The sequence below is a fragment of the Sinohyriopsis cumingii genome, chromosome 3, assembly GCF_028554795.1.
Source record: "Sinohyriopsis cumingii isolate HCF-2022 chromosome 3, ASM2855479v2, whole genome shotgun sequence".
NCBI classification, from domain to species: Eukaryota; Metazoa; Mollusca; class Bivalvia; order Unionida; family Unionidae; genus Sinohyriopsis; species Sinohyriopsis cumingii.
In genome coordinates, this window is record NC_142963.1 from 1718907 (window position 1) to 1732297 (window position 13391).

A 13391-nucleotide genomic window follows, 5' to 3' on the forward strand; every position below is an offset into this window, starting at 1 on the left:
ATCAGTAATATTTCGTCTGAAGTGTCTGGATGACATTTAAGGTGCAGAGCATTCACTCATCAGGTTTGAATAGACTTTGTTTAAGAAAATCAGTGTTAAATATTAAAAGAACAATTTATATTCAGTTTAAAATGAGTAAATTCGCATATATGTCCCATGTGACTTTTACTGTAATATATTTATATAGCTACCAAACCCTTTAAAAGACTTGGCTTGAACACTGTCATGAGACCCATCACAGTTCAGAAAGGTTGCCTGCATTAGTAACCTCTTATGACAGGAGGGTTCATTTGGTCTGATCTACATCCCCGAGTCCACAGGATAGGAGGTCGAATGTAGAGAATAAAGGGCTTTATGAAGTAAGCGGGAAAATGTACATTAAATACAGGATACAGTGGGTTTTTTTCTTCAAAAAGCACACAAAACACTACGTGATTTAATCAATGAAGCATTGTTCATAAATAGGAGACTGGTAGGACAGGATGCCATTAAATTATTTTATTAGGTATTTTATGAAAATTATTAAATTGAAAGGATGATATTATTAAATCTATTTTATGATTATCATATTATCAAATTTATTATGTTAAATTTTTTTTAATTATTTTGTTGAATTTATGAAAAAAAATTAATTTATTTGCATTAGACATTCATTTTATGATATCATAAATTCAAACTTATCACATATTGAGATTCTGGACAAGAAAAGAACATCTTATGATGGTAGGGTATCATGCTGTATGTGGTAGATTATTAATTAGTCGTGCTTGATACCATAAAATAATATTTGATACAAACAAATTTAAATGATATAAAATGTATATGCAGAATCGTACAACAACAGTTGAACAGTATTGCTGTGTTCAAATATTATTGGATTGTTCCATGGACTAGTAAAGATTGGATTGTTCCATGGATTAGTAAAGATAAGGTTATTCCATAGACTAGTAAAGATAGGATTGTTCCATGGACTAGTAAAGATTGGATTGTTCCATGGACTAGTAAAGATTGGACTTTTCCATGGACTAGTAAAGATTGGACTGTTCCATGAACTAGTAAAGATTGGACTGTTTCATGGACTAGTAAAGATTGGATTGTTCCATGGACTAGTAAAGATTAAGATAAATTTAAAAACAAGTGAGGCATCTTCATTTGCAAAATATAGACATACCAATAACATGTTTTATGACACGGCTATTGTTAGTGGACATATTTATTCTAAATAAGATGCTGATTAAAGCTTTACCCATGTCACTTTTTGCCGATTATGCCGATACCACGTATAGCCGATTATTAAAATTGCTGATACCAATTATGAGACCGATTATTTCATTATTATTTGTTTTATAACAATGACTGGTTCAGAAACTTAAACCTATTAGTGTAATGCAAGCAGGTATTTTGCCGTGTGAGTTACAACAAAGTTGTTTATGCGGCAAGTGAATTTGAACTTCTATAAAAAAACAAATAGAAACTGGATATGAAGTACATTGCTATTTATAGAAAACAACAATTACACAAACATAGGGCTTCAAAAACTTTAAAACAAACACTGATAAAACTAATGGTTTGCCAATTCAAGATATAAATGAATGAAAATGTATAAAGCTAGTCTTTTAACTTACATTCAGTGGTGCAGGTTGCCATTACTAGATTTTAATAAATGACTAAAATATGTTAATAACGATAGCCCAATAATAATTAAAATTAATAATACGCATGCCTTAAGACTACATTTAGACGTCATATGCAGCTAATACTGAAAGCCTAGTTGAGGTAGGTTGTATTTAAGCAACAGTAACATTTCTTCCTTCTCGCCAAGTAATGATCCACAACGATCCAAAAAGTATGGCCTGCACCACTAAGCAGCTGCTCACTTGGCACACTTGAAGCTGGTGCAGACAAATAGCATGTTGCTAATTTGGCCAAGATGGGGAACTGAAACTGTTAGCGCTCCACCAGCCGTTTATATCTTCTCGTGACAACAGAGGGCTGGCCAGATACAATTCAAGCATCACATCAACGGCGTAATCCACTTAGGTTGTTTCATTGATGATACAGACAGGTTCATCACAGCCACAGAAAACAAATCCCAGAGATGCAGCATTGATGGTCCAGTGGTGTTTGTTTAAGTTTCAGGCTTCTTTTTGGGGTCGGGGATTCCTTGTGCTTGTCAGCTGACACAACTATAATGCATTCTGCTCTAAGCCATTCTTTGGATCTGGTCACAAACAATTCTTTGCTGAATAGGCAATGTTTGAATCATGGATCCAAGATGGTGGCCAAGACAAGCTTCTTGTTGCTGGAAATGTGAGCCTAGCTTGTGTTCATTGATGTCAACTTATCACGGCGCATTGTCTAAATACCTTGACTTGCTTCATGCTCTTGAGCCTGTGAAATTTGGAGCATTTTCAACATATGATAATGTCCGCAAATGGGCCTAACAAGTCCACAATATTGTTAATCAAGACCCACTGTTAGGCTGTTAGGCTAGGTAGGTCATAGAGAGTAGCGTAAGCCCCTAAGACTTGGTTTTGTTCATATAACGAAACCAACAATTTGTATGTAGAATTCCAGTGTGTCTGGACATCCTGGATGAGTTTCTTATGGGCAAAGCCAAATTTTTCCTGCTGCTCTTCGAGCTGCTGTTGTGCCAGGATGGAGTGCCAGAACTTGCTGACTATGGATTGCGTGATCACCAAAACATCTTTGACAGCTCATTGCGACAGAATGCTATCACTGAAGAGCTGCAGCATGTGTGCAAAATAGCTGATGCTGTCGATTTCAGCCAGACGCATTGCTTTAACCAAGTTTGCATCTCCGTCACACAGAAGAACATGGGTTTGAGTCTTGAGAATGTTGTTCAGTTTGCTCGCCAAATTTTCTTCTGTGTGTGATTCATCGAGAACCGTTGCTGCTAAAATCACGTTTCCACTGAAAGTTTTCTGTCAGCCAGTGTGCCGTAAGACTCAACAAGGCTACGCCGATGGACAGGTCTGACTATGCATCAGAGGTCAAACTAAGGTCTGATTGGGCAAAAACTAAATCACGCACCTTGCTTTGTATCACCTTATGCATGTCAGGTACCAAAGATGTGGAAAAGTACTTCCAACTTGGAATTTTGTAGCGTGGTTCTGCCATGGCCGTCAGATGTCGAAATCCAATGTCTTCAATAATGGAAAATGGTTGCACATCTATTACAATGAACTCTGCAATAGCTTTGTGCCAATTAATACCTCTCGGGTCATCAAATGCAAATGGCTGCTTCTGGTCTAGCATGGCGCCAACAGTCAGAGTACGAGGAGTTGCAGCAGCTGATGATGTTAACTGCGTAGCATCCTTTTCTTTTCTATTTGCCAGAAACAGGCCATGTTCGATGATGTGCTTGCAGCGCAAGTGCTGGACAAGATATAATGTCGTATAGTTTTTAGAATCCTTTCCACCTTTGGAAATGCATGCTTTGCAAAGTGTGCAGTTTGCTTTGGACTTGTCGATTGCATTTACTTTGGAGCAATTCCAGACTAAGCTTGAGTGTTTCAGGTTTGACATTATGCATCGGCTTGGCAGTATATTTAATAGTGTACAATCGCTAGTCAATATTAATAATCCAATCAATTCGCACTCTTGAAACAATTATTTAAATTAAGTAATTTACTACTAAGTTGTCCATGTGGCTGGATGGATGCACACACCATGCTGTGAGTCACTCGCTGAAGCAGCTCAGCAGTTGGGGTATCCAGGGGTAACCTCGCTGGCACTGGCATGCCAATATCAATGCTGCATAATATTTGTATATCAGCGTTCAGCTGCTTCAGCGTGCGACCACTATTCATTGATCAGCAGCATTGCAGGACTGGTTAAATAACAGATTAACTATAGTAAGTCATAGTTTCGTAGTAGTTGGATCTGCTTATTTATCTGCTAATGTGTATGCTGGAAGTTCAATAGCCACATAAGGCCTCATTAGCTGGTTGGCTGCTGTGATTGGGATAAGTACATGAATGGTATTGATAATTTGTTCTGTGCAGACAATCAGCAGTAGTTTACATCAAGTGTATTAAAAATTATGTACTTTTAAGAATATATTTCTTTCACTTAACCCTGAAATCAAACGTTTATTCCTTAATTTCCACTATTTAATTCTGATTTAAAATTCAAGCGATGTTATGATTGAATTTATATTTTGGAAATCTGTTTACATCGGCAACCATTATTTCTGCTGATACCGATTATACCGATTGTTCTAATAATCGGCCCGATTATAAGTATGGCCAAATAATCGTTACAGCTTTAATGCTGATATTACTGTATTCACACACAAAATTTAGGACTAATAAAATTAAATACGATTTTCTGTATTTTTCACCAAGCTTAACAATATTCATTGTTATTCAAACATGCAGAAACTACATGTACATGTTGCAGGTTGGAGACACAATAGAAGGAAAAACTAAGACATAAGTTTGGAAGTACATGTACCATAGAAAATTTCAATCTACTCAGATCCATTCTTTTTCTTTTGTTTCTCTCAGTTAAGACAAAATAATATTATATTAATATAATGGTTTCTTTTGATATCTGTTGGCAATAAACTTTTGTAATATGTGTTCTGAAAACAGTTTTTTTCTTTCTTCAGGTAGAATTGACTGTTGAATGTGGGTTGGTACCTGAAAACGTTGCTGTGCCACCAAACACCAAAATCAGTATAGGGCATGAAGAATCGTGTCTACAAGTTGCTGAAGAATTTTCTGGATTTCTTTTTATCATGATGCTCAGAGATGATATTGAGTCAATGATGCAAGCATTGGTAATTTGGCTGACTGTTTTTACCTATTCATTTTTTTGAAAAATGTTTAATTGAAATCAGTGCATGTTTTGCACTTTGTTTGAAAATATAGCTTTTTCAGAATTTAAAAGGGTTAAGACAAAATTTAAAATGGTTAAGACAGAATTTAAAAGGGTTGGGACAGAATTTAAAAGGGTTAAGACAGAATTTAAAAGGGTTAAGACAGCATTTGATTTAAGTACTAGCATAATTAACACAAATAGTCAGAGCTTTTAATTTTCCACATTTCTATATAATTTTCTAAAGTGTATACAATTTCTGGACAGCCTAAATTTTAACATCAATAATAGATAATTTGTTGCTGTTATATAATTTACCCTTTCAAGAAGGGAAATTACCCTCATCTGTGACACATAGTAGTCCTCATCCTTTTTTTCAGATATCGCTGTGTTTAGTGAATGCAAATTATGCTCCAATGTTCTTTTGCTTTGCATCATACAGCACAAATTGGACATTTTTGTTATGTACATTGTATTTACTGAGTATAGTTCAAATGTTTTCCTTAGTTAGAATTAGCTCTTTTGAGAGTTTATGACCTTTTAGGTTACATTTATTTGTAACTTTGCTTTTTAAGTTTCACCCCCACCCCCAGTGCATGGGAGTAACGTTTTTGTTGTGACTTGTTTAATTTATGTTAGGTTGGTATTTAGTCTCTTTCTCCTTGCTGGATTGATTTGTGGCCTCCTTTTCTTTTGTTGATACAAATCTCCAAAATTTATATTCTGTTATATGTTATTTATGCAGAGCACGTCTTGTGAAAGTTGGTCCCATTACAGCATACATATATATTTGAGTTCAGATGAACTCACACTCATAAATTTGACGTAGTTTTTAAAGGATAGTATTTCTTTTTATTCTCACATTACCTTGCGAATCTTTTGCTTTTCTTCATTCCAGTACTGAGCATTAAGTATTAATGACATCATTGTGATTGAAGCATAAGTTTTATTGTTGATCATTGTGATTGAAGCATAAATTTTATAGTTGTTTTAATTCCTATTAAATAGAGACTCACTGGGCAGGTAAAGTGTTGCTGTTTTAATTTGCATTCAGTCTAGGTCCACAAAATGTTTTTAGAGCACAGACATGTCACATTCTAGGGTCGGGTTTACATTTAGAGCCAGGATGGTTAATTCTTCACAGTTTGTGGTTCTGGAAAGAGGCTGCCTCCACATGAAAAATTTGGGAATAGGGCAGTGTTCTTAGCCTGTCCTGGAATTTTGACAAAATTTGAAGCTCTCAAAATTTTAGAAAACTTCTGCTGGGTACCATCAGTCCTAATGATCTGTTACCCGAGTACCCAATCGAAGGGAAATTGCAGTGCTGAAAAAGTCTGATAGCTCGATGCCTGGGGCCATTCAAATTTCAGATCGGGCCCCTCCTGTATTCTAAAAGAGGTGCCCATCGTGCATGTAACAAAAAAAACCAACCAATAAACAATAAATTGGCCTGAGAAAACATCGATCACGGTGATGAAATGCGGAAATTTATTTTGAAGTTGCTTGAAGACTAGTAAATTCATATTTATCTGCATGTATGCACCTTACACCTATGAAGATCTCCAGGATTAGCATTGGCTTTAAAAAAAGTTGTCTCCAAAAAATTCGCCAACCGCAATATTTTGTCACCAATTTTCATAAAATGTTGCCACTTTTATGATACAGTACTATCGGTTTATCTCAACACCCTTAGGACCAAGGTAATATTGTTGACATAAGCGGATGTTTAGATAAGTAAGGGGGGAGAGGGGGCTGAAAATAAATTGAAATTTTCGCATACATGTGAAAAATTTTAGGTGACCTGTCATCAATTACAAGGATTTACTCAGAGATAGGAAAAACATGGAGATTTTGATTAAATGAAGACAACTAAACTGAATTACACTTGTGTATTAACTTACATTTGTGTAGTTCACACCACAGTGTGTTAAATAATGTACATGCTTATGAAGAATCCATGAAATCGAGTATTAGATCATCTATTAGAAAATTCATGTATCAGTCAAATCCTATCATGTATATATATATATATATAAAAAATGGTAGTCCTCGTTTGATCTATATTTCATTGTCAACAAACATGTATTGTGAAACAATTCACTCTGATATTCATTATCCTAGTAGCACATGGCTATATAGTTGGTTTTTTTTGTTACATGTACATATACTTAAATTGGCCTATATTTTGGTCAGCCAGATGCCGTGGCTACCAAGGGGATGAGGCTGTTCATAATGAAATGGAAGCATGAACAAATTAAAAAGTTTAACAAAAATTATTGCGAGATGCCATACCTTCATTTAACTTGATGGCCAGATATAAATTTTTTTCAAAATAATCGAATTTTAATTTGTGTTTTATGCTGCCATTGGTAGCAATCATAAGCATTAACTTTTTGTTGCAAGCAGGAAACTTTCACAGTACAGTCAGTATGTTACATTCACTATGAAAAATGAAACAATGCTTTTATTTAAGTTTGTTGCTTACTTCCTTTGATCAAAGATCTTTGGCTTGCCTTGATGAAGGTGCATGTGTTATTGAAGGTACTGCAAAAGGCCCTCTTTGAAGGAACAAACAAATGCTTGCTCTTTATTGCTACATCAACATCAAATAATAAGGAAAAATTATGCAGTCATCTGGTCGATTGTGGTCATTCCCGTTCCAGCCTTCAGAGGTGGTCGATTGTAGCTAGTCAGGTAGCATGAATATTTTGGTTATATTACAGTATACTGTACTAAGGCCAGACATCATCATAAGCTCCGGTGGCCTATTGGTTAGAGCATCCACCTCGGATGCGGGAGGTCGTAGGTTTGATCCCCATCCGAGTCATACCAGAGACTTGCAAAAATGGTACTAACAGCTGCCTCGCTGGGCATTCAGCATTAAGAGGTTAGTGTTAGGACTGGTCAGCCTGGTGTCAGGATAATGTGACTAGGTGGGACATCATGCTACATGTCTGCGGCATGATGCCCCATTGCTAGACATCACTATAAACTGCCACATTGCAGACATCGTAGTGATATGACTGAAAAATTGTTAAAGCTACGTTGAAAATCCAAAATCATATCACATCACATCATAAGCAGATTATGATATAACAATGCTGTGTTAGGTTGGTTTGTCAATGTAAACAAAGGATTTGTTTATGTAACAATAGATTCCAGTTCAGTTTTATACCCAAGATTGCAGCTTACTGTCATGGTGCATTTGACTTTCTCCAACTCCAAAATCCAAGACTGTATATACATTTTTTAACAGCCCAAAATATTGTCACCAAAAAACTTTGCATATGGTATATTTTGTCACCAATAAGGAAACAAAATCACAATTTGTGACATTGGCAAAGCCCAGTGCGATCACTGATCTCTACTTATCATACTTCTATTGAAAGCTCTAAACTATGTGTAGATAGCAAAGCATGTGACCTATGAATGGGGAACAGATTGCCTGGGTTACTATTAACTAGTACTAACATGGTTTTAAGTTACCAAGCATGTACATGTGATTCTAAAATACCATTTTGGATATGTATGTACCAGAAACCAGTTGAACCAGTGCAGTGATATGTGGCCACATAATGATATTTAAGTTCAGTGTGTATACATGACAAGCTGTTAATTGGATATTTTATTGTTGTATTCTGGGGAGTTTTGGCCGGATGTTTTGTTTGAGGTATTGTAAGTAATAAAGGGATCAAATGTGGTCGTCTTTGATTATAAAAATCAGCTGACCTTTGGCAAAGTTGAGATTGACAAAAATGCTTGCGTATTTTTTGTTGGTCTTGTTTAATTGCTATTGCATTATTCCAGATGTTTGAAGTTAAAGTTGAATAAATAATAATTCAGCTGCCCCATGTTTATGCTCACTCTATTGTAATGAAATATTAATTAAACAAATTATGCAGCACATATGAACAACGTTAAAACTGTAAACAGAGACTGAAACTGTATAAATCCAGTCATGCCTCCGATGCTAATGAACACAAACACTGTTACTGATCTACTGATTAAGAAGGACAGTGTTAGAGCAATTAGATAATGGCTGATGTCATGGCCTGGAGAAAAACACTGCATAAAATTTTCCACATAATCACACAAGTCAATTTAATATGATCTAATGTCATCTGATACAAAGTCCAGGAATTCATCCTCATTGTTTGATAAAGTTCTGAAATCCTCAAACATTGTCCAGTAAATTGTCTTGGTCTATATAGTCATCAGAAATATTGTCTTGGTCTACATAGTCATCAGAAATATTGTCTTGGTCTACATAGTCATCAGAAATATTGTCTTGGTCTACACAGTCATCAGAAATATTATCTTGGTCTACATAGTCATCAGAAATATTATCTTGGTCTACATAGTCATCAGAAATATTGTCTTGGTCTACATATGCATCAGAAATATCATCTTGGTCTACATAGTCATCAGAAATATTATCTTGGTCTACATAGTCATCAGAAATATTGTCTGACTCCTTTCCTTGGCTTCACTGTCATATGTAGATGCTTGACCCAGCTTGAGCTTTGTATATAAAACTTTGATCATATGGTTTGTAAAATCTGTTAAAGGTTGCAAATGAACACGTCGGTTATGCAGCAAGATCAAATAAATACCCTATGTTACTTGCCAGTGCTTCACTTTTGGTGAACTTGTTTGCAACAAGGGTAGACAACAAATTCCCCTTTTATATATCCCCAGTCCCAGACAAAAGAGCCTGGCAGTGGATGCTTTCAAGGCTGATGTATTTGATCATCAGTTCACTTATGCCTCCCCACCCTTTAGCATGATTCCACATGTACTTTAAAAGTAAGGACCTCATCTCTTTAGCTGAATTTCATATTCATGTTGTTCATCCTTTGCATTCAAAACAACCATGACATCACTGACTGATCAAGCCAATTTGAATTGTCTGTGGCACACTTAGCAGGAGATGCCACATGGGTTTGCTTGATCAGTAGAGGATGTGCTGCTTTTCTGTGATTTATGCTTTTCATTCTTCTGCACTGCCTCAGAAATTCTCCATTCAAAATCTGTAGCTCCAGTATGGATGAGACTCCGCCAAGTGGAGTGATCCTGTGTGAGATCTTCCAAGCTGACCTTCAAAGAGTACAGTGGCTGATTTTATTCTCTTTCTTTTTGAAAAGAGTCAGTGCTCAGTTTCTGCTATCAAGGGCTATAGGGCAGCCTTTTTTAATACACATATTAACAAGGCCTGGCCATTGGTTCAGATTCTCATATTGCCAACCTGATCAGGTATTTCAAGCTGCAGAGATCAGTTTCTCACTTTCTACTGTCCAGATGGAATCTTGTGTGTCTTGTGTTATTTTGCTACCTCCCCCTTTGAACCTTTGTTCTCATTTGCTTCCACTAGACAAGAAGTGAACTTCATACCATATTCATAAAACCAGGTTGTCAGCAGTTCAGTAGCAAGTCTGAACTGGTTTTTCTCCACTACCAGCCATGTGTTATCATTATCATTCAGGGCTAGTCACAGTTCATGAACTTGCTTGAAATAGTGATATGATTGAGGCCAGTCACTTGTGATATTTGTGTCCTGTATGATTTATCACCAATGGCAGTATATGTACACAAACAGACTGATATAGTTTTACAAACACAGGGACAATATAAAACCAAAACATTACCATGCAAGTCTGTTTTGCTGACAAGCAAGGATACACTGCAGCTTGGTTGAGCAAGCAGTGTCGAACTTGCCAGACATATCAGTACACAATCCTGACAATAGAGGTAGTAGAATTTCAGATGTTCAGGATATTTGATAATTTTATTTAGCTTATAAATTATCTGGACAGAAGAAAAGTATTATATAATATCTGGATGGTAGGCAGCTGAGATGTTTTGTTTTGACAAGTCTGATATTGTTGACATGCCACTCTACCAATCCAGATATAGGTATGTTGCAGTGTGTCTTTAATTACTAATACCATTTTTATTTCTCAGAAAAGATTTTTAAGATTAGTTTGAAAAAATGTAGAATACTAAACAAAAATGCAGTAGAACAAAAATAACACACTGTCTTGTATAATCATCATTAGAAACTTATTCCAGTGCAATGGATGCAAACAATTACAAATTGCTAATGAGAAAACAGAGGTTCAAAATAACCTGTACACTTCTTAGAAAGTAAAAGCAAAAAAAACCCACACATATGTACACACATTGAAATCTGTTTTGAATAAAATGTGTTCTAGGAGTGTTTAGGATGTACTTCAGGGCTGATCAAATCCCATTGCCCAACACCTGGGAATATGCATTTTCAAAGTTGTACAAGTAAAGTTTTCAGAGGCACTTATCTGGGATAAGTGCCTATTCTTCTGTTTTAAAACTAGTCGAGCAAGTGCTAAGACATAAAGAAATTTTCAGCCACATTATGTTTGGACAAATACTTTTTTTGGGAGGGGGGCACCAGACAGATGCCCCCCCCCCATTTCCCAAAATAAAAGTGAAAAGTGTTTTATGTGTAAATGTATCCCTCAGGTATGTTGTTTGTTTTATTTTTATAGAAAGAAGTTTCCTAGTGTTATCTATAGGGGTGTTCATCCGAGCAAAGTTTCTTTCACCTAGCTCGAATTTGCTCCCCTAGTTCGTGTTTGTGACCTTTGCTAGAGGTCTCCTTAGTCTCGTGTTTGCTATATGTGTATTGCTATGTGTGTGAATGCTATATTGGCAAATACTGACAATGTTATTGACTGTCTGAAAATAAGATTATCACCTACTTTATTTTAGAAAATTTTATTGTGGTGGATGTCATAGAAATACTGTATACGCTTTAGCTTTTTCAAGGTGAAACATACATGAATATGTACTAATTGGCATCTCTTTTAAAATAGTTTGTTGAACAGAGTATTTCATAAAGTAGTTTGTTGAACATATTTTTTTATTAAGCACTTGTGATCAATTTATATATAATAAACAATTTCTGTTGAACATTATCTTTCATTTTCAGTGCCTGGAATTGCATGCTGTTGGTGTGGAATCTCTGTTAGTGACTGTAGATCTGGTGGACAACCCCCATGTGAAAGTGAAAGGATCTGAAAATGGCATAAAGTTTCTCACTGATATGAAGGATGTAGCTTTCAAGTTTGCACAGTTTTGCAAAGGTGAGATATGTTAATCATTCTTTATTTATGCCCCTACTGCTTGCAGTGAGGTCACTTGATTTGGTCCTATCCCTGCTTGCAGTGAGGCACTTGATTTGGTCCTAAGTCTGTCCATCCTGAAAAGTTTGTTAGCAAGATTGCACAAAAATCACTTCACATAGGCAGATGAAATTTGGCTGACATGTTTGTTGATGATCTGATATGAATCTCAGGTTATTATGGCATTTGTTGATGATCCGATATGAATCTGAGGTTATTACGGCATTTATTGATGATCCGATATTAATCTCAGGTTATTACGGCATTTGTTGATGATCCGATATGAATCTCAGGTTATTACGGCATTTGTTGATGATCCGATATGAATCTGAGGTTATTACGGCATTTATTGATGATCCGATATAACTCTCAGGTTATTACGGCATTTGTTGATGATCCGATATGAATCTCAGGTTATTACGGCATTTGTTGATGATCCGATATGAATCTGAGGTTATTACGGCATTTATTGATGATCCGATATAACTCTCAGGTTATTACGGCATTTGTTGATGATCCGATATGAATCTCAGGTTATTACGGCATTTGTTGATGATCCTGATCCGATATGAATCTCAGGTTATTATGGCATTTGTTGATGATCCGATATGAATCTCAGGTTATTATGGCATTTGTTGATGATCCGATATGAATCTGAGGTTATTACGGCATTTATTGATGATTCGATATAACTCTCAGGTTATTACGGCATTTGTTGATAATCCGATATGAATCTGAGGTTATTACGGCATTTGTTGATGATCCGATATGAATCTCAGGTTATTACGGCATTTGTTGATGATCCGATATGAATCTAAGGTTATTACGGCATCTGTTGATGATCCGATATGATTCTCAGGTTATTACTGCATTTGTTGATGACCCAATATGATTCTCAGGTTATTACGGCATTTGTTGCATATCTTAAGTTTTTATACTTTCTTGACAAAACCCATGTTAACATGATTGAGCAAAAAACATGCAAGGTAGACAGATGAAATTTGGTGTGCATTTTTGTGTGCTTAATTTAGATGCCCTGTTCAGATTTTCATGCAATTATGAACATATTTAACATTTTCATAATTTTTTAATTTTTGGACATCAACCATTTTTGGTCATCTTGGTGCTATGTGTGTCACAAATATCAATCAGGTTTGTCTTGTATATAAAGTGGAATCTGACAAACCTGGCTGCATATTCATAAATGTCATCAACTTGTTGTTTACACTGTATTTCAACAGTCTTTCCAGCAGCCCTTGCTTTTCCCACTTGTCATAGTTTTTCCTACATTTTTGTTAGGCCCCCTATATTTTCCAAAATAGCCGTACTATACCGAATTTGTAGATCTTTTATGTCAGCATATAATAATTGTTGATTAATGGGAGG

The 13391-nt window shown here is 35.8% G+C and overlaps 1 protein-coding gene across 1 annotated transcript in view; it reads left to right on the forward strand.

Annotated features, from left to right (window-relative positions):
* LOC149802338 (uncharacterized) overlaps positions 1-13391 on the forward strand; it is a 34736-nt gene that overhangs the window by 734 nt on the left and 20611 nt on the right. The window contains exons 2-3 of the mRNA XM_089951550.1: positions 4637-4807; positions 11813-11966. Of these exons, the coding sequence (XP_089807676.1) occupies positions 4766-4807; positions 11813-11966 (196 nt within the window). The 5' untranslated portion in view covers positions 4637-4765. The remainder of the gene's footprint in view (positions 1-4636; positions 4808-11812; positions 11967-13391) is intronic.